Source organism: Polypterus senegalus, chromosome 9, assembly GCF_016835505.1.
Source record: "Polypterus senegalus isolate Bchr_013 chromosome 9, ASM1683550v1, whole genome shotgun sequence".
Taxonomy (NCBI): domain Eukaryota; kingdom Metazoa; phylum Chordata; class Cladistia; order Polypteriformes; family Polypteridae; genus Polypterus; species Polypterus senegalus.
The window spans coordinates 80,656,409-80,677,631 of record NC_053162.1 but is presented as its reverse complement, the minus strand read 5'-3'; the positions used below and the strand labels follow the sequence as shown (position 1 = coordinate 80,677,631).

Here is a 21,223-nt window from a genome sequence, read left to right as displayed (position 1 = left end):
GCAACTGCTTGTTCAACACAAAGTCAAACCAGCTGTACCCAAGGATGCTCTGAAGAGACACAGTACCGAAAGAGCTGAGTCTTCTTCTCAGGTCACTGGATAGCGCCTGTGTCTCACAACCGTATAGCAAAAGAGGACTCTAAAGACTTGGACCTTCATCCTATTGTAATCTTTTTAGTTAGCCAATAAAAGGTGTTATTTTTCTTGACTTTTCACTACAAAGGTATCAGGAGTGCCACACAACCTTTTTCAGCGATCTTATGACACCCCAATGCTCTCTCAGTCTATCTTCTGACTTCATAGGAAGAGTCATCAGAGACAGGAATGTCACTGCTGAGGTAAGTAAACCTCTCAAAGAGGTCAACATTCTCTCTGCAGACACATAAACTGCTGATTGGTATGCCCAAATGGTCATTAAAGGCCTGGAACTTGTTTTTTATCCAGAACACTCTGAAGCCCAGATGCTCAGACTCCCCATTCAGCCCAGATCAGAGCCTTCATTCACACCGCAAAGATCACAGCATCATCAGCAAAATCAAGATCAGTGAATCTTTCTTCACCAACAGATGCCCCACAGCCACTGACCCCCAAGACTCTGGCCAACACCCAGTCAATGTAAGCACTGAACAGAGTAAGAGCAAGAACACACTCCTGACAAACCTCAGAATCAACTGGGAAAAATTAAGATGTTCTGCCTCCACCCTGCACAGTGCTCACAGTAGCAGTGTACAGGCCAGTCATGATATCCAGAAACTTCCAGGATGTCCTACAGGGCAACTCAATCAACTGAGTCAAATGCTTTACAAAAATTGACAATGGCTGCAAAGAAACTCTGCCAATATTTGCATTTGAGCTCCTTGAGAGCCCTCAGTGCAGGATGTGGTCGATGGTAGACTTCTTATACGTAAAACCAGACTTCTTAGGACGGGTGTAGGTGAGTAAGTGATCACAGATCCTATTGAGGATGACCCTAGCAAGAACATTACCTGGCATGGAGAGCATTGTTATCCATCTGTAGCTGCCACATTCCAGGCGATCACCCTTCCCTTTCCAGATAGGGATGGCAAGTCCTGTTATCCAGTCAGGTGGGATGACTCCTATCTCCCAAATTGAAGCAAAGATTGCTTGCAATGTCAGGACAGCAGCCTTACAACCAGCCTGGAATTTCAGTGAGACTAGGGGGTTTACAGCTAATTGGCGGATCACCCCCAAGAACCGTGGACCCAGAGATGTCCAGGGTCCTAGCTGGAGGATCGGCTTTAAATAGCTGCCTAAAGTAGCCTGCCCAGTGGGTCACAATGGCAGCGTCATCCTTAAGGACATTTCCATCACCCGCCCTCACTGCGATTCTTTAAAGAACAGATTCAGATGTGCGTAATGCTTCAGTTCCTCTGTAATCAGGACATGGGTCACTAGACCATAGATGGTTTTTCAGTTGCTCACAGATTCCTCCAGCAAACACCTACTTATCGGCCCTTGCCGCCATTATTCTCAGTTCCTGGTACAGATCGGAGTTGCCATCAAGCTGTTCATCAGGCACTAGGCATCATAATTTATAGTAATCCAAAAGGAGAAGTATGCAACTGTGATCCCAGGGATTCCAAGTCTGAAGCTGATACTTACCCTACCGAGCTGGAGAAGGATGGAGAAGGGTGAGGCACTGAGAGATTCCTAACTGGTGATATTTAGGATCAATTGGGAAAGGATTAGTGTAAGGTAGGGGACAGGTGAGTCAATTCAGACTTCGTGGTCATGGATTCATGGCCAGATCCAACTTCTTTCAGTCTCTGCTCAGAACTTGTGACCATAGCTGTTAAAGGTGACTTACAGAGAGAGAGATTGGTTCATTTGAAGACCTTCTGTAGGTGGCACTTAACCTGCACAATCCAGTATGATGTCTTTAGAACTATGTCCTCTGCACTGATTCATAGGTCAATCAAATCTGCATTAACTCATGAACATAAAAATGAATATTGCTGTTAATTTAATCATAGACCACACCAGTACTTAACAACAACAGTTCTTGCAAAAATCCTGTGCAGTAATCGTTAACTAATCAGTCCAATTAAAGTGGTCCGTAGAGAATACATTAATAGACAGGCACCTTGGAGGTCATACTTTTCAGATTGCATCTGCTTGGGTCAGTGTAGAACATGGAAACAACAGCACATTAATAGCAAGCCAGCATTTACTGTGAAGCTAATTTCTGCAAAGACAGACGGAAAATGTTATAGTTTTGAGGTCTTGGTTTCATGACTATTCATTGTATTAATATTTAATATCAGTTATTATTTTGTGAAGTTACTTATGAATAACATGGAAATGTAACAATGTTACTTTCTTTTTAATTGAAGACAATTTATGATTAGCATATGCCACTTTGTAATTTATGTATTGCTTTCAAATGAGAATTTAGGGAATGATATATTCACATATGTATTTTTTCAAGTTACGACAAACATCATCATGCCATTTCCCCTGGGACGCCTGTGACATCATGACACAGCTTTCTCTTTTTACCCCAGTGGGTTGACTCTTGGAACGATCCCAGTTAAAATAATTAATAGCCATCCCATTTACATCGACGTAATGGCCTTCCTTCACCATGTCCGTGATTCCGATCCAAAAGTCCTTTGCCCCAGGAAGACTTTTCTTGGCATAGTCACGCACGCTGGTATTCTCATCAGCATCTCTTGGGGTGACAAGTGTTCCTCCTTGGGCAATGCAGTCTTCGTTTGCTTCATGAAAGTGCTTTGGAACATCAATAGCAAGGTAGCATTTTCTGTGAACTTTGGTTCCACGAAGACAGACTGAAAACAGAATGGGACAAGAGGTCGAGGGTGAACATTCAATAAACATACTAAACAGTCTCAACTGGATTATTAAAAAAATGTGCATTTAAATGAAAACTGTTTCTCAAGAATAACATCAAAATAAATGATAACAGTGGCAAGTACTTATTAAAATATTTGACTTGTAATCAGTAAAGGCCACAGAAATGTGTTATATGATGGTGGTAACATTACTGATATTAAGCAGTACTGAAAATTGCAGTGTATTTTAACACTGTTGGTATCTTTAACCAGAGTGTCCAGCACTAGAAGAGCAGGAATACTGCAAGAAGGCATATTTGGTACTATTTCTGACATCTAGTGGTGTATAGTGGTATTACATCTTTTTTTAAAAAACGCCTGTTTTTGTAATTTATTTGTTTGCCACTATCCATCCTGCTATATCCTAACACGGGTCACAGGAGCCAATCTCAACCAACACAGAGCGCAAGACAGGAAACAAACCCCAGGAAGGGTGCCAGCCCACACACACACCAGGGACAATTTAGAATTGCCAATGCACCTAACCTGCATGTCTTTGGACTGTGGAAGGAAACCAGCGTACCCAGAGGAAACCCAAGCATACACGTCGGAGACCATGCAATCTCCACACAGGGAGGCCCCAGGAAGCGAACCCGGGTCTCCTAACTGCAAGGCAGTAGCGCTACCCACTGCGCCACCCATTCATTGTACAATAGGAGAATACTGGGCAGAAGCCAACAACCAGCCTGAAAAGGAGAACAACACACACTCTCACATTTCTTTCATACTTAGTACCTGAATATTTATGGAGACAAACTGGAATATCTGATGAAGTACTCCCACAGACGTGAAGAGAATGTGCAAACTCCACACACACATTGCAACTCAAACACAACACGGCATCCATTTTCTACAACTAAGTTTGACATCACAGCAGAACTGACAGCATTTCCAATAACATTAAACACAAGGTCAGGGACAATGTGCCATTACGTTGAAGGACACACTCACAGCAAGCAGCTTCACAGTCGCCAATCAGCAAGCTGGATTTGTTTGGGGAATTTAGGAGAACAACCAAAGTATCCATAGAAAAACGTATAACATAATTTAACGAGTGAGAAAACTCCACATTTATTAAAGAAATGGTGTCTATAAATAAATGTAATGCACATTTGCATGCATGCTAATTGGCATATACTGTATGTATGTTGACCTGCACTATTTAATTTTGTGTTAATCGAGGACTGGAAGAAAATAAAAATACTTAATTACACGTGTTTGAATCTTTTATAACCTACTCAAAGCACTTTACATAGACAGTGGGGAACCAGTCCAACCACTAGAATCCACCTGAATGAAATGATGGCAGCCATTCTTGAGCCAGTACACTTATCACACATTCGCTATTAGGTGCTGAAGGAGTGAGAGAGATACCTATTAACTGGGCCAAAATGACCAGACCATGGTGGACAATATAGCCCGGAAATTCACTGAGAAACACCCTACTGTTTTTCTAAAAACGCCCAGGGATCTTTTATTACCAAAGAGAGTCAGAACCTCAGTTTTACATCTCATCTGATGGACAACACGTTTTTCCAGCAGTGTCCCGATCACTGCCTTTGGGCATTTAGGGTTTTTCACACTGAGCCAGGAATGATTCTAGGGACATTGGGGACCCTAGGCAAAAAAAACTCCATGGTACCCTCCAACTCACCTTATCCTGAGTATCAACGTAGTAAAATTTATTATTAACACAGTATCTGTCTATCTATTGCGGACTATGGCCGGCCAGTCATCCCGGCCAATACCCCCAGGCTGCCAGGTGGAGCCCTCCCTGCAGCATGGAGGTGCCCCGAATGCCAGTAGGGAATTATGGACAATGGAGTTTTCATCCACAGGGGCCGCTAGAAGGCGCTACAACCCGGAAGTGCGTCCTAGTCACATGGACAGAGGGAATGACGTGCTTCCGGGTTGAAGAAGAGAAGTTTCTGTCTGACCCGCAAGTGTTACCGGTCACATGGACAGAGAGAGAAAACACTTCCATGTCAAGGACTATAAAGGACTCTGGGAAATCCCAGACAAACGAGCTGAGCTGGGTGGCAGGGTGGCAACACATCTGGGAGAGGAGGATTGTTTATTGGTTATTGATTGTGATTTATGAATATAGTGGAGTGGAGGGTGTTTTGTGCACTTATTTGTCTGAATAAAAATTAGATTTGGACTTTTATCTGGTGTCTGGCGTCTGGTCCAAGGGTTCAAGGGGACGACAGCGCCCCCTATCTGTCAAACTATCTACTGTATAATCCAACTTGTGATTATAAAAAGTGATAAGCAGGGAAAAATATGACTGAAAAAACAACATCGAGGAGTTAAGGGCATGCTAGTCATAAATCAATTGAGGCAAAAAGTTCAGAAAATTGTAAAGTAACTTCACATTAATATAGCATGCTGTTTTATTTTGTAATATATCCCTCACCTTCCACAATTCCATAGAACAAAGGCAGCAATAATTAAATTAAATAATTTTTCCAATGAATGGGCTCCAGGACAAGCCTTTTCATCTGCCTATCACCTATCAATTAGTTATATTTTCACATTGATGCTGTATAATAGTCAATAAAAACTAAAAAAACAAAACAATTCAGGTTTAGATACACTTAACATGTAAGAGCTTGTTTTAGGGAAAACCTCAAATGTCTATTACAAAATAGAGCCACAAGGGGGCAAGCAAGAGCAACAGTTATAGACGTCTTGTCAACCCCCTTTAATGCAGTTCAGGATTCTTGTGGCATAGGCCTTCGGCTGTGCCAAACTAATGCCCTCTCATGCTGGGTCAATTTGGTGTCACCAATCAAGCTAACATAACCATGGTGAGAGGAAAATCAACACAGACATGGAAGGTCTCCATGGATTGTGTCCACAATTCAAACCCAGAACTCTATTCTCAGTCCAGTTTTTTTCTGTAAGCACTTTTTTTCTGTCAGCCCATAATCGAAATCTGACTTTTACCTGTGGGTCCATGCTATATGATAGAAGCTAACCCCAGTTGGGTGCCAGTTCATCACTGGTCACCCTAACTTTCACCTCCCGGAGCAGAAAATAATAGATGGCTGGTTATCTTACATCATATAAGCAGAAACATCCTTAAGACCTGTATAGAATTTCTTGAAAACAGTATATAATTAATTGGGCAGCACAATGGCACAGCAGTTAGAGTTGCTACCTTATGGATTCAGTGCCTTGAGTTTGAATTTCACGCCCTTGTTTTAGAGGATTAATTTATTAATCAAAATTCAGTAACATTTTTTAAAGCCAACGTCATTGGGTCTTGTGATAAGACAATGGTGAGGAAAATATGCGCATCTGAACACAAATGATTGGAGGTGCTGCAATAAAACTAGATGATGTAACGTCTCTGTCAGATGCAATTCCTCTTGTTGGGACAAATACATGATCTTCTGCCGGTTGTTGAAAGTGCACAACAATCAGGCTATAAACTGATAAACTGGAGTAGCTGGGGATAAAGAAACCATGCAGACCCAAGGAGATCATGCAAATGCCACACAGACAGTGCTGAGCCCAGAATTTGAGCTCTGAGGCAACGCTGTGCCACCCTCTAAAGAAGCAGATTCTCTCTAGAATGAGTTAAACAACCAAACAAAGCCCTAGGTAATCAAATGATAAGTTGGCTATCTAATTCATTCTGTACTTCAAAATCGTAGCACATTGGGAAAAGTTGACATTTAGAGCTCGTTCTCAAGATTCATGGATACGTTCTGCACTTGAATAAAGCAAATTCACGTCAGGAAAAACAAGCGGGTGGTACCTGTCTGCAATGCCTGCATTTCTTTCAGTGAGTTGACTTCTTGCCACAGTTTGTTGATTTGTGCTTTTAGGTCGTCATCTCCTACATCTTAAAGAGAAATTCAGAGCAGTTAAAACCATCCAGACTTCAAACAAATTAACAGTGATTGTATTAATGATTTAATATATGCAGGAATTAGGTGGTTGAAGTTGATCAGAACTACTTTAATTAGAAACTTTGATTGCAAAATATTACAAGATTAACATTAAAATGATATCAGTCTTCTTACTGCTGTTTAATCCTGACACCCTCAATAGAATCTAGTTTGAATTTCTGAATTATATGATCACAGCCTGTTGGACCCAATATAGTAACATCCATCCATTTTCCAAACCCACTTATCAAGATCAGGACCACACTGGAGCCTATCCCAGCATGCATCAGGCACCCCTGGATAGGGCAACAGGGTGAAAACACACATACTAATTAGGGGCTCAATGTAGCATCACCAGTCCATCAAACCTGTGGGAGGAAATCCAGGCAGAGAACAATCAAAGTCCCCACCCGGGATGTGGACCGTAGCAACAGCACCACCACTGCGCTTCTGTGCCAAATACAATAACACAAAACTCTCTAAACTAAACAGTTTAAGTGCAGTCCGTCACACGGCCCACTAATGCACGCTGACAGTCACAGGAGCCCAGTTAAGAATCACCAGGAAAACCAGAATAAAAGCCACAAAGACAAGAGAGAAACCTGCACAGTCCACTCAGGCAGGATTTGAAACCTAAGACGCGGTATCTGTCAGGCAGCAGTGCTAATCACTGTGCTGCCCCTCAATGCAACTCGTTTTTTAAAATTTTTATTAGTCACTAATTGAAATAATGGAGAACTGCCCTGTCAGCATAGGCTTTTATCAGTGTGCTCTGTAACTGGCAATACACACAGCATGCCCAAGTATATTAAAGATAATTATAACAAATAAAGAATATTAGTCAGCTAAGGAAAAAAAAGTTATGATTGAGTAACAAATTAAATCTAATTCAGCACATCAAAATCCACCTATACATTCATGGTGGATACTTTTTAATACAAATTTAGAAAACTTTCGATATTTCATTGCTTTTGAAAAGCTTTTGAAAGTCTGCAATCATCCATCCATTCCTAAGGCGGTTCAGAGTTTGGGGGGACTCATAGCCACTTAGGCATAGCATGGCGACGTCCAGCTTAATTTATTTAAAATTAAATTAAAATTAAATTAAATTAATTTTTTTAAAAGGAGAGCACTGTTACCTCTCAGGCTGGTGCTCCTTGACTTTGAATGTCTGTGTCCCGGCTGTCCTGAAGATCGATCTAATGTTACTCCAATAATCAAAAACAAGAGCAGACATCCCTTCCGCGCCATGCTTGCAGCTAATGTGCACAGGAAGCGTTGGACTCATTTAATATCACTCGGTAGTTTCAGATCAGTTTGCATTGCTCCCTTGGTAGGAGTTTGATGAAAGAGCCCCTTTAGAGTGTTTTTTTTTTGGATGGGAGGCTGTCATTTATAAAATCAAAATACTCAGCACAGCGCTTCCTTGTTTGGGGCGTTTTCTTTGCAGTTTTAAATATTTATGTTTAAAATCTGACAAAATCTCCAACAACACCTACAACATTCATTTTGATCAGGCAGCCTTTTATTTTGCCTGTTCAACATCATGCCTGAAAAGTGAAACTGAGCTTCAGTGGATCTTAGTTAGCTGGATTTTGGAAATTTCAATTTAAAGGCTCTGGGTTCAATCTCTGCCTTTCATTCATTCTGTGACCCCTGAGTGAAGCACTTCCTGTGACGTGCCTTTAAAAATACATGGCACACTGGAAGGGCACATTAAATGTTCAGGCATGATGGGTGCTTCTCTTGAACAGCGACAGTGTTTTGTAAAAGACACTTCAGAAGGTATCTGTCATAAGCTGGCTGACCAAAAAAAAAGAGAGATGGACCTGATTAGTGGGGGAAACCAAAAATGGACAAAAAGGCCCAAACCGGGGTTTGTTCAAATCTAGCGCCATAATTGAAAATGACAGGCACAAATCCCAATTAACAAATACTGGCAAATAGTCCTGCCTATGTGAAAATTCACTAACCAAGAGATTATTAGTTTTGAGTGTATCCATATACTCGGACATCAAGCCTGCCGTGCTGCCATATTAATGTTACTTGTGCAATGACGTCATGCATCACAGTGTCGGTGATCACGTTACAGCGGTCAATGTCTTGAAAACTCTTGACATTAAATAGCGGCACTCCTGTTGATGCAATGACATAAATAAATCCAAAAGAAATAAAACACAATTAACAAAAACAAGGCATGAATATAAAAATTTCACTAATTGTGGGCAAAAAGTATTAATTAATGTAAAACAATATCAGTGACTTAATAATCTTAATAGAATAATGACAGTAGTTGCATGTGTCACATTTTTTAAGTTATATATACCTTCCATTTTGGTGGGAAGATCAACTTTTTGGTTGCCATATAATGGCCATTCGTTATCTTGGCCTTCCTGCTGCTTTGTTGGTCCAGTTGATTCCCAATTTTTCTGTTTGTATGGGTTTTCCTCCCATATTGCATATTGTAATCTTTTTAGTTAGCCAATAAAAGGTGTCACTTTGATTGACTTCTCACTACATCCATAATGGCTAACACAGTATAACACCCTAGTACTATGGACAGTTCCAAGAAATCCAACTAAAGTTAAGTGTGGCAGTGAAAGAGATAAGGGCATAACCTAGGGGGTGCCCCCCTTCCCTTGGTGCCCTAAGCAGATCCTTGTTTTGTTTAATGGTTAACCTGAATATAACAGTGTGTGTTTGTTCTGCAATCTGCCTCTGGGCCAACCATAAATTTGATTAAACAATTGTTCTGTCTATGATGGAGCAATGGAAGTCAAGAAGAAGGACCAAAATATGGAAGTTATGGAAACAGAAATGACAGACCAGCCGGGGTTGTTACCAAAATCAAAACTAGTAAGAAATACCGAAGCCAATGCATAAAAACAAAACTCAATTGAAGAAAACACGCATCTCAGTCTTCAAATGTTCCATCAATAATGATTAATCGCTTGAGAATAAACTCAAACTTAGATAACCAAGAAGTGTTCTTTGGTGACCTTCTGTATGCTCCTAGATATCTGCTTTCTTATTCGAAGGGTTTATCAAGGCCATGAGGTCACTCCTCAATAATAAGAACAAATGCAGCAAAAGTAAGATATAGTTTTGGCCTGTAAGTGGCATATAACCAAAAGAGTTGTGTTTTATGTGTTTGTTAGAGCTGATGATAGTGAATCCCTACATACGGTAAAGAATCTTATGCAGAATGTTGCAGAGTGACTGGTAATTGGCACCACTCGAGACTGGGTCTGGCTATTATCACAATGTGTATGTGTTAGTCTTCAAGCGTGAGAGCAGATGAAGCCAATAAATGTTCCTGGTAAGTCTCACAAACGTCACGATAATTCATGTAGCACGCAATGCTGTAATGGCAGACTCTCAAACACTTTCCAACTTCAGGCCATTAAACTCTTAACTTCCATACAGTCATCTGTTTGACCTGTGACCAAGATTCCATCATGAGTGTAGCCATGCTGCCTGTCAGTCTGCAACCACTGCTTACTTGCTGTAAATCATTAATAGTAATAGTAATAGTTTAATTGTTATTGCTTTGTTTAGTATTTTGTGTCTACTGTGTCTTTGTTTTGTGTTATCACTATATGTTTCTGAACCATTATGATTATTAACCTTTAGTTTGTTTAAGGTATAAACACCTTAAATTCAATTGAGTTGCATTACTATTACTTGTCTTCTCTAATAATGTGGTGTGTAACTTACTACATGATGACTTGACACTCATTTGCACAAAGCAATACTTCCTTAGGTATGTTTCTTTTTAAATGTTCCTTTCCTTGCAGAAAAATGCAAGGCTGCAAATATTTTTATTTTTCTTTTTTATCGGGTTGTTTTGAAAGGAGTGAAAAAAGAAACCTAAAAATGAGTACATGAGGGGCAGATTGATTTACATAAACATCTAGGTTTTGCTTATTGCAGGGCTAAAAATATTAAGCAAAAACAAGCAAATAAAATATGGTGACTTTAAATGTGTGTATACATGTTTTTTTGTTTTGTTTTTTTTGCCGGCTAGGATCCAGCTTTGGAAAAAAATATGTGAAGTGAATATGGTGAGGGGAAAGAAAACAGGCTTTCAGTATTTTTCCATGATTGAGAGAACTTGTAGGTCCTAGCGTGATTTTTCTTTTTCCTGTGCTGATGATGTCAATGAATGAGAGTCTGTTAGACTTGGATAAGAACTTCATTTACAGCACCCAGCCATACCAATGTTATACAGAGGATGCAGGCCCCTACTAGTGGCTCATGGATCTGAGGGCAATCAAAATATGTCATAAGAAACCTCATGCAGCAGTGTTATTCAATGCTAGGAGTGGTATTGTGTGATCCAGGCCCAAAAGTCAATCTAGGCATGACCACTCAGTTCTGTGCCATACATGCAATGGAATGAACATGTCTGATGGGTAAAGTGGAAAACGAAGCTTCCTCTGAGGACAGTCTGACAGTTGTAGAAGGTGTCTGCTCCCACTCCCAACTCAAGCTTCCAGATTGTAGTGAGGCGGCCCCTTTTATTTCTACCCGGATGTGCTCCAGGTGCCTGGTGATGTTCTTCCGGCAGCACTACCTGGTGTGGCACCGGAAGCACTCCGGGCAGCCCTGGAAGGCTCTTCCTCCATCTTCCCAGGTGTGGGGAAAGTAAACGTTTCCCAGGTGTCATGAGGCTTGACGCGCCCCCTAGCAGTGGCCACGGGTCCCAACAGGTTGGAACCTCCTTGCTCCTCTCCCGGGGTCCTCTCCTAACCCAGGACAGTTGCCCCCTCGTGACCTGGAAGATATAAATGCCACCTTCCGGTCCTTCCTGGCGTCCCTGCTGGGTAAGAACCCCAGGCATCTGTGACACTACCTAAACCTACCATCAGACAGAGTCCTGGTTCCTTGTAATTGAAAATGTAAGGTGCAGTTAACAATGCACTTTGGATTTTAGATGGACGCTCTCTGACTTTACTTCTTAAAATGAATAATGATCCACATTAGTGGTGGAGAAAAGAAGTAAATAGATAAATAGAGAGATAGATAGATACTTTATTAATCCCAAGGGACAATTCACATAATCCAGCAGCAGCACACTGATACAAAAAACAATATTAAATTAAAGAGTAATAAAAATGCAGGTAAAAACAGACAATAATTTTGAATAATGTTAGTGTTTACCCCCCTGGGTGGAATTGAAGAGCCGCATAGTGTGGAGGAGGAACGATCTCTTCAGTCTGTCAGTGGAGCAGGACAGTGACAGCAGTCTGTCACTGAAGCTGCTCCTCTGCCTGGAGATGACACTGTTCAGTGGATGCAGTGGATTCTCCATGATTGACAGGAGCCTGCTCAGTGCCAGTCGCTCTGCCATGGATGTTAAACTGTCCAGCTTCATTTCTACAACAGAGCCTGCCTTCCTCACCAGTTTGTCCAGGCGTAAGGCATCCCTCTTCTTTATGCTGCCTCCCCAGCACACCTTTGCGTAGAAGAGGGCGCTCACCACAACCGTCTGATAGAACATCTACAGCATCTTATTGCAGATGTTGAAGGACGCCAGTCTTCTAAGGAAGTATAGTCGGCTCTGTCCTTTCTTACACAGAGCATCAGTATTGGCAGTCCAGACTGGTTTATCATCCAGCTGCACTCCCTGGTATTTATAGGTCTGTATCCTCTGCACACAGTCCCCTCTGATGATCACGGGGTCCATGAGGGACCTGGGCCTTCTAAAATCCACCACCAGCTCCTTGGTCTTGCTGGTGTTCAGGTGTAAGTGGTTTGAGTCGCACCATTTGATTAGCTTCCTATACTTCTCCTCCTGCCCACTCCTGATACAGCTCACGATAGCAGTGTCATCAGCGAACTTTTGCACGTGGCAGTACTCCGAGTTGTATTGGAAGTTTGATGTATATACGCTGAACAGGAAACGCGAAAGGCTCAGTCCATGAGCTAACATTTAATAACAGGTAGAAGGTCAGAATGATGACCACTTAACAACATACTTCAGCATCATTCATAAGCAGGCTACAGTTGATTGCTATGACGGTGGAACTGCTGTCAAACCTGCCAGTATCAACCAGTCAAACACAAGGAACTTTATAAGTGGAGAAGACTACCATGATATCACATCAGGGCTTGTCCTCACGGCTGTGCCAATTGCCCATAACCTGCCTATATGAATGTGTTGTCCAGCCATGTTAATGATACAGGAGTCACGCCACGTAACAGGCTGAGAAAATAAATATTAAGCATTGGTATAATTCTGGGGGGCACAGTGGTTAGCAATGAGATACCTGCCTGGTCATTGCCAGTGTGCATGTGTTTTAATAACGTTTGAATCAAAGTAGACCAGTGTCAAATAGGCTGATTTTGAATAAAATGTCCAGGTAGATGGAGAAAATCAAATGGAAAAATCTGAGTTGTAGTCTGGAAAAATTCAGAAGGTCATTACAAGGAGAAATAAATAGAAAAGCCAATCGCCAAGGCCAAAAAAAGCACAAAAACAGGAAGTCAAAAACCTGCAAAGCAAAAGTGTGAACAATCATAGATTTATTTTTTCATCTGCCTAACACTAAGTAAAAGTTAACTTGATTTGCTTCGGTTGAGGGTCAGATCCAGGCCATTGTGGCTACCACAACATCAACGCATATCACAGCATAATCACGCTACTTATTAGCAAACGGTTATTAATAAACAACTGTGTTGTACAAGTTCTCAGTTAACAACAGCCGCTGGCTCAAAGTTCGGTTCACACTGATTAAAATGAACTAGTTTAACTTCATAGTTCACAATTTTGTTTATAGTCCCAAAAACAAATTTGTTTTGTTAGTTATCTTCTTATTTTTTGTAACATCCTGTGTATTAGCGTTTTTTTTTTAATTGCTTTCTTGTTGTTTAATTATTTAATTAATCATTATCTATTTTATCTATTTATCTTTTTTGTGGGCCTATGGGTGGGATATGGGGTTTAGGCATTATAGGTTTATTGTTTGTATCTGATAATCAACACTAAAATGTTTATCGATACCTTTGGCATTTTTATGTATTTGAAGAGATGTGTATGTATGTTGCTGTTAAATGGAAAACTGATAAATAAAAGGGAAAAAAAAAAAAAAAAAAAAAACAAATTTGTTCATGTTCCTATCTTCTGCATTTGTTTAATGAGCTGCTCTGATCTGTCCTCCTACCCATCAAATGCCAGCCCTCAATCACTGTTACTTCTCAAATTTGATGAATTACTATATACTACTATAGAGATTCACAGTCAGAGATTCCTTTTAAATGTCAAGAATAACTTATAGTACGTTTTACCTCTTCATGTATCGTAAAGCAGGACAACTCAAAACAGATTAATTTACAAATATAATTCAGCTCTATATACATTTTAATTATGCAGAAAGTTAAAAAAGAGATGCAGATAGAATGGAAAATTCATTTAGTCTGCATGAACAACGTTAGTAATAACATGTCCTCAGTTTCAACATGGGCAAAAATTGTAAGAAAATAGAACCAGGCAGTGGAAATGTGAACTAAGGTTGTTCCTAGTCTGTTCAAATTTAGTATGTTAACATCCTCTAAAAAGGAAATGACTAAAACTAAACATTAAATAAGCAAACACAAAAAGTCAATAATTTCCAGTTGTCATGCAGCTACACCTCTATACCCAGTATGTCATACCACAACTGCCAATCAACATCTTCTACAACCCCACAAAACATTTTCCCAGGGTGTTTGGATGCTTCTATCATTTCAAATTCTGACATTCAGACTTATTTTTTTGACATAATTTCGATAAAATGTGAGATTTTTTTCCATTGGAATCTCTGCTGATCCTTTTATAAAAGTCCTTCAAATGTTCATATGAGGTGGCTTCAGCAGTATCAGTGACAGCGTTGTTTGCATTGCTAGCAGTAGCTATGCCAGACGCCTACCGAGTGCCATCGTAAAAAACGATAGTTCATTTTTGTCTATTATTCCTACTTCTGACGTGTGACTATCATTAACTCTGGCAAACTTTCACATTTATTAGGTGCAAACTGATTCACCTAACTCACTGCTCAACAAAAATATAAGCAAGTTCAATGATTGGCACTCATTTAGCGCATTCATGCATAACGCTGTGTGGACAGTAGAGGGCGCCAGATATCTCCCAACCCCAAATACAACCTCACAGACACAAGTCCTGTTTAGATTAAACCAGTTTATTTACACAAGTACCTTCCACAGTGGCTACAGAAATGCAATAAACACAAATCCTACCATGCTGTCTTGTACCCTTCTCCTCCTCTCCACCTCCCTTTGCCCACTTCCTCCTGACTCTGACTCCCCTGAATGAGGTCAAGCAGCTTCTTTTATCCCAGACCTGGGAGTACTTCTGGTGCTGGGATATGGCCCGATGGAAGCACTTCTGGGTCATTGGAATTCCATTAAAGCAGGAATGAGGAATCCCTTCAGGTGCCCCCCACCAAACCCGACAAAGCTGTTCTAGGGAACTATAATGTCCAGAGTGCCTTGCGGGTATCCATAGAGATAACATCGCCCAAGGAAACTGTCTCTTATTGTCTCAGAGGGGTCTGCAGTCCTGCCAGGTTGTCTCCCCTGTCCTTCCATTATATTGTCCTCCTGGCCAGGTATTATTCCTGGGTGAAACCAAGCCGGAAACCCAGTGCACCAACTTTGGCATTGGAATCTTCTGCCTGTCTTCTGGGAGAGATTGGATCATGGCATCAAAAAACAAATACTTTTTTCACTCCCAAATTCCACATACTTACATGTGAGCTTAATTAGTAATGCTAAATTGTTACTATGTGTTATGAATAGAGACTTTACTTTATTCATTCTGTGTTTCTCTTCGTCTAATCGCTAGTCTGAGCACTTTCAGGTGTTTTTTAGGCCCCCGTTTCTAAACTTGCCATTAATTTTGTGAACATACTCTTGTTTTTTGGTGTTGTTAATTTGTTTGACAGCTAATGATTTCCGGCGCCGCATCCAGTGGAAGCCTTTCCAGCAGCTCCGTATATGACTTTATCTTTTTACCTTTTTATCTCTATTTTTCTCTATTTCACTGATCACTTCTACCACTTTCTTTTATGTGGAATTGCTCCCTGGACACTTTTACTATTTTACTACTTGACATGGATTTTACACTCCGAGAATCACCTATTCAAGTAGTCAGCTTAAAGCACTGAGAAGAAATGCTCATGCCGGTGTGGTTCCTTATTTACCTGACAAGGTAAGAAGACGATATCGGGGCAGCCGAGCGGCGCAAAGAAAAAAGATAAGATTAAATCGAGACAACTTGAGAGAAAATGGCGTTATAAACCGTCGGTGCCTTCTGTAATCCTGGGAAATGTAAACTCACTACCAAATAAGATCGACAAACTGGCTGTGCTGGTGAAAAATGTCAGAACCTACAGAGAATGCAGCTTGCTCTGTTTTAGTGAAACATGCTACCCAGGTTTAGCACAGTTAGAGCAGACAGAGACACAAGTACCTGTGGAAAGAAGAAAGGAGGAGGACTCGCCCTCTATGTCAATACAAAGTGGTGCAACCCAGGACATGTAAACGTTAAAATCTCCAATTGCTGCAGGGACATCGAACTGTTGGCCGTAAGTCTGCATCCCTATTACTTGCCCAGAGAGTTTGGACACGTGATTGTTGTTATTGTTTACATCCCCCTCAAGCAAGCGCGAGATGGCGAGTGACATCATCCATTCCGCAGTTGCTAAGTTACAAACGCAGCACCCTGAGGCACTTGTGCTAATAGCTGGAGACTTTAACCATGTAACGCTGGACAAAACATTACCTGCCTTCTCCCAGTATGTGGATTGTAACACCCGGGGAAACAGGACTATCGACCTACTGTATGCAAACGTTAAAGACGCATACAGCCACCCGCTGCCTGCGCTTGGGAAAGCAGATCATAACCTGGTTCTGCTTCAGCCTCAATACAAACCAAGAGTGAGGGCGCTACCTACAACCACACTCATTCAGGAAGTGGTCCCCTGAGGCAGAGCAGGCTCTGAGAGACTGCTTTGGAACTACAGACTGGGATATATTGCTGGGGTCACATAGTGAGAACATTGAAGAGGCTGTTGAATGCACAACTGATTACATCAACTTCTGTATGGACATTGTAGTTCCAGTAAGAACAGTACGCTGCTATGCTAACAACAAGCCATGGATTACAAGTGACATCAAGGGCCTTTTGAACCAGAAGAAAAGGGCTTTTAAAGGTGGTGATCAGCATGAGCTCAAGCGTGCAGAAGGAACTCAGAGTCCAGCTCAGGGCCGTGAAGGAGCAGTACAGGAGAAAGCTGGAGCAGAAGTTGCAGAACAACAGCATGAAGGAAGTGTGGGATGGGATGAAGATTATCACTGGCTGCAGCTCAAGCGGGTGCCGCCATCGAGACAGGCGGGAGAGAGCAAACCAAATGAACAACTTCTTTAATAGGTTTGATCACTAACCCACTCTCACCTCGGAGTACTGCATCCTCCAACCATCCTTCTGCTGATACCAGCATAGGTGAGACATCCCCACCCACAATTACAGCAGCCCATGTGAGCAGAGAGCTGAAAAGACTTTGTACCAGCAAAGCAGCGGGTCCAGATGGTGTATCGCCACGACTGCTGAAGGCCTGTGCGTTGGAACTGGGGAGTCCTCTACAGGCATCTTCAACCTGAGCCTGGAACAGGGAGAGTCCCAAGGCTTTGGAAAACATCTTGTATCACCCTGTCCCAAAGGTATCACGTCCTAGTGAGCTGAATGACTTCCGCCTGTTGCTCTGACGTCACATCTGATGAAGACCATGGAGCGGCTGCTGCTTCACCACCTGAGGCCACAGGTCCGCCACCCTCGACCCTCTGCAGTTCGCATACCAGGAGAAGGTGGGAGCGGAGGATGCCATCATCTATATGCTACACGATCCCTCTCCCACCTGGACAGAGGCAGTGGTGCTGTAAAATTATGTTTTGGACTTCTCTAGCGCCTTCAACACCATCCAACCTCTGCTCCTTAGAGACAAGCTGACTGAGATGGGAGTAGACTCACACCTGGTGGCATGGATTGTGGACTATCTTACAGACAGACCTCAATATGTGCGTCTTGGGAACTGCAGGTCTAACATTGTGTTCAGCAATACAGGGTTGCCACAGGGGACTGTACTTTCTCCGGTCCTGTTCAATCTATATACATCAGACTTCCAATATGACTCAGAGTCCTGTCACGTGCAAAAGTTCGCTGATGACACTGCTATTGTGGGCTGCATCAGTGGGCAGGAGGAGGAGTACAGGAACCTAATCAAAGACTTTGTTATATGGTGCGACTCAAACCACTTACACCTTAACACCAGCAAGACCAAGGAGCTGGTGGTGGATTTTAGGAGGCCCAGGCCCCTCATGGACCCTGTGATCATCAGAGGTGACTGTGTGCAGAAGGTGCAGACCTATAAATATCTGGGAGTGCAGCTGGATGACAAATTGGACTGGACTGCCAATACTGATGCTCTATGTAAGAAAGGTCAGAGCAGACTATACTTTCTGAGAAGGTTGGCATCCTTCAACATCTGCAGTAAGATGCTGCAGATGTTCTACCAGACGGTTGTGGCGAGTGCCCTCTTCTACGCGGTGGTGTGCTGGGGTGGCAGCATAAAGATGAAAGACGCCTCACGCCTGGACAAACTTGTTAAGAAGGCAGGCTCTATTGTAGGAGTAAAGTTGGACAGTTTAACATCTGTGGCAGAGCGACGGGCATTAAGCAAACTCCTGTCAATCATGAATAATCCACTGCATCCACTGAACAGTGTCATCTCCAGGCAGAGGAGTAGCTTTAGGCCTTGTTCACACGGGCGTTAAAATCGAGCGTTTTTGCGTTCGCAGCGTCCGGTGAGCGCAGATCAAGCGCCGAGTGTTTTCTACGTAGGAGTCAATGAGAGTGTTCACACGGGCTTTGGTGACGTGCGTTTTCCGGCTGGCGTTTATACGGCATCAAAAAACGTTGCATGCAGCTTTTTCTTGCCGTTCAAAACCCAACGAACGCAAGGAAACTGCTTCTAGTTCGTTTTCTGCGCGTTTATTTTACGCTTCGGGGATTTCAGTGCATAACACCGGTGTAAGCGCACACTCGACTACTGTTTCCTTACCTCAAAGTGACAAGTAGTCTCTCTTTGGGGCTAACACAAAGTCGCATATTGGTTGATCGGCGTGCAATGTGGCATTGCACCAGCTGCAGCAGACAATCAAAATTGGAAAGCGACATCCGACAGTAATTAAAAAACTTGCGCGGAAATTTTCGCATTTCTTCATAAAGCACAAAAAAACTTCCTTTAACCCGACGTTGTGCAGTCAGAGGATGAACCCAGTAGCGGCGGCGATTTTTTCTCTCCCTACGTCGCCATATTACGAGTATTTTTAAAAGAAGAAGATTAATATCTAACATAGCAAAATGATCCATATTGAAAGGGGGCACCTCAAATAAAACTACAAGGGCTTTCATATCCAGTTCCCAACACTGCCTCCACAGGTTAACACACAAACTACAATTTGGGCTGCAGGCTGGCGTTAGACAGAGACAAATGAACGCCGGTGTAGAAGTCAATCGATCGAAACCACAAAATGCAACATAAACGTCTAGGACGTTCAGAGCAAGTTCGTTTATCCAAAAACTTAACGCCCGTGTGAACAAGGCCTTAGTGACAGACTTTTGTCACTGTCTTGCTCCACTGACAGACTGAGGAGATCGTTCCTCCCCCACACTATACGACTCTTCAATTCCACCTGGGGGAGTAAATGCTAACATCATTTTTTTTTACTATTTAATTTAATATTGTTTCTTTGTATCAGTATACTGCTGCTGGATTATGTGAATTTCCCCTTGGGATTAATAAAGTTATCTATCTATCTATCTATCTATCTATCTATCTATCTAATTGACAGCCCCTGGTATTTGCTGAAGAAACGTTTGAACATCTGCAATTTGTTTCTTAGGTTCTTTAATCTCTCGGTGCATAGTTCGCATATCACGATTAATACGTCTCAACTCAGGGCCAGTCATATTGATGATCCGAGTTACTTTTATGCTAGAAGCCCTAGCAAGAGTAACTGGAAGAAAAGATGTATTCAGAAATCAAAAAAGATTCACAAACCTGGAGATCTACCACAATGTTACCAAAGCCAAATCAAAATGTCAAGTGTGAATTGAAACCAGGAAAAGCTATCAGAACTTTGGTTTAAGAAGCACAGAAATGATTGACAAAAGAGTATTGTGAATCTGCAAACTCAGATGGGGAAATGTCTGAAACAAGACCTTTTAACCCATCGTGTCATTACTGGAGGCAGAAGACCTCTGAGGACACACCCCTTGACAAACTACAGCTGTCCCTCTATGATGGGTTGGAAAAACTGGCTGCAATGTAAATAATCAAAATGGCCATGAAAACAGCCCAAATAAATTATCAACAACAAAAAGACACTGACCACAAACCAATGTCAGATTTGGAATCGGATGCTGAAAAAAGCAAAATGAGTGCTCAGACTCATGCAAAGACAAAGAGAAACACAAATTAAAAATGTAAATAAAGACCCTATTCATAACATGTGCACAATTCATCTCTGTTAAGGGCTGCTTTCTGCCACCAAGGTGAAGTTTGGTCCATAATTGGTCTAGAATGGATTAAAAAAGTCAGGAAATGGTTGGAGTGTATTGCTTAAGTAGTGCTCAAGCATAGTGCTCTACAGGCCTCTGTGAAATCATTCTATTCAGGTGGTTTTTTTTTTTAATTTAGAGCTTTGACCGGTTGATGATATTTTTGGCTCCTGTCTTTTGCTAAGTGTTTGTGACGTTGTGTGTTTGACGTAAGACTGATATTAATCCAGTTTTGTTGTGGTTTTACCTCCATATGTCTATTCTTCTAATTTGCCTTGCTCTGCCAGCCCAGTGCTTTGAAACTTTAGGCTTAGGGTTAGGGTTAGACATTAGGGTTAGGGTTAATTTTGTTTCCCCATCTTTTTTAATTCAGTATAAAATGTTGATGTCAGGGGATAGGGCTGGCTGAGTCTGAAAGCAAGCACAACCTGAATTAGCCAGAAAAATAAGTTGTAAATGACAAGCTCAGCCTGAATAGAATGCTCCTTCACTTTTTGGTGTAAACACGCACATAACTATGAGGTTAAAAAATAGCGTTTACTCAAATAAAAATATGTGAACATGCCTGCTAGTGAAGTGGGCACAAAGCTTACCAGTTACATAGATCTCAGGTAACGTATGGATGGTTGGATGAATGGCATGGTTATTGTTGTTGATGGACAAGGACAATCAAAGGGTAACATCAGTGGCAGTTTTGTACTTTTAAGATATTGTCCAGCATTTGTAGGCAGTTGACAGATTAACATTACTGTAAACCTAATCACACCCTATTTCAAAATGCTCCTTTTTCACTTTGTCTGCACTACTATAGAAAGGCAATTAGGGAAAAA

The 21,223-nt window shown here is 41.7% G+C and overlaps 1 protein-coding gene across 1 annotated transcript; it reads right to left on the bottom strand.

Annotated features, from left to right (window-relative positions):
* Positions 1 to 1,961: 1,961 nt before the first annotated feature.
* clec3a (C-type lectin domain family 3, member A) lies at positions 1,962 to 8,047 on the bottom strand. The gene is made up of 3 exons (XM_039762463.1): positions 7,912 to 8,047; positions 6,640 to 6,726; positions 1,962 to 2,810 (listed from the first exon to the last, which is right to left on the bottom strand). Exons 1-3 carry the CDS (start codon positions 8,021 to 8,023, stop codon positions 2,413 to 2,415), a joined length of 597 nt encoding a protein of 198 aa, XP_039618397.1. The 5' UTR covers positions 8,024 to 8,047; the 3' UTR covers positions 1,962 to 2,412.
* Positions 8,048 to 21,223: the final 13,176 nt, after the last annotated feature.

What these genes read in the sequence shown, in the direction of transcription:
- clec3a (XM_039762463.1), bottom strand. Translation starts at nt 8,023, where the DNA reads ATGGCGCGGAAGGGATGTCTGCTCTTGTTTTTGATTATTGGAGTAACA. An exon ending in AAGGAGCACCAGCCTGAGAG is followed by an intron (nt 6,727 to 7,911) that starts GTAACAGTGCTC and finishes TTTCTCTTTAAG; the next exon opens with ATGTAGGAGATGACGACCTA. An exon ending in AATGCAGGCATTGCAGACAG is followed by an intron (nt 2,811 to 6,639) that starts GTACCACCCGCT and finishes TTCTGTTTTCAG; the next exon opens with TCTGTCTTCGTGGAACCAAA.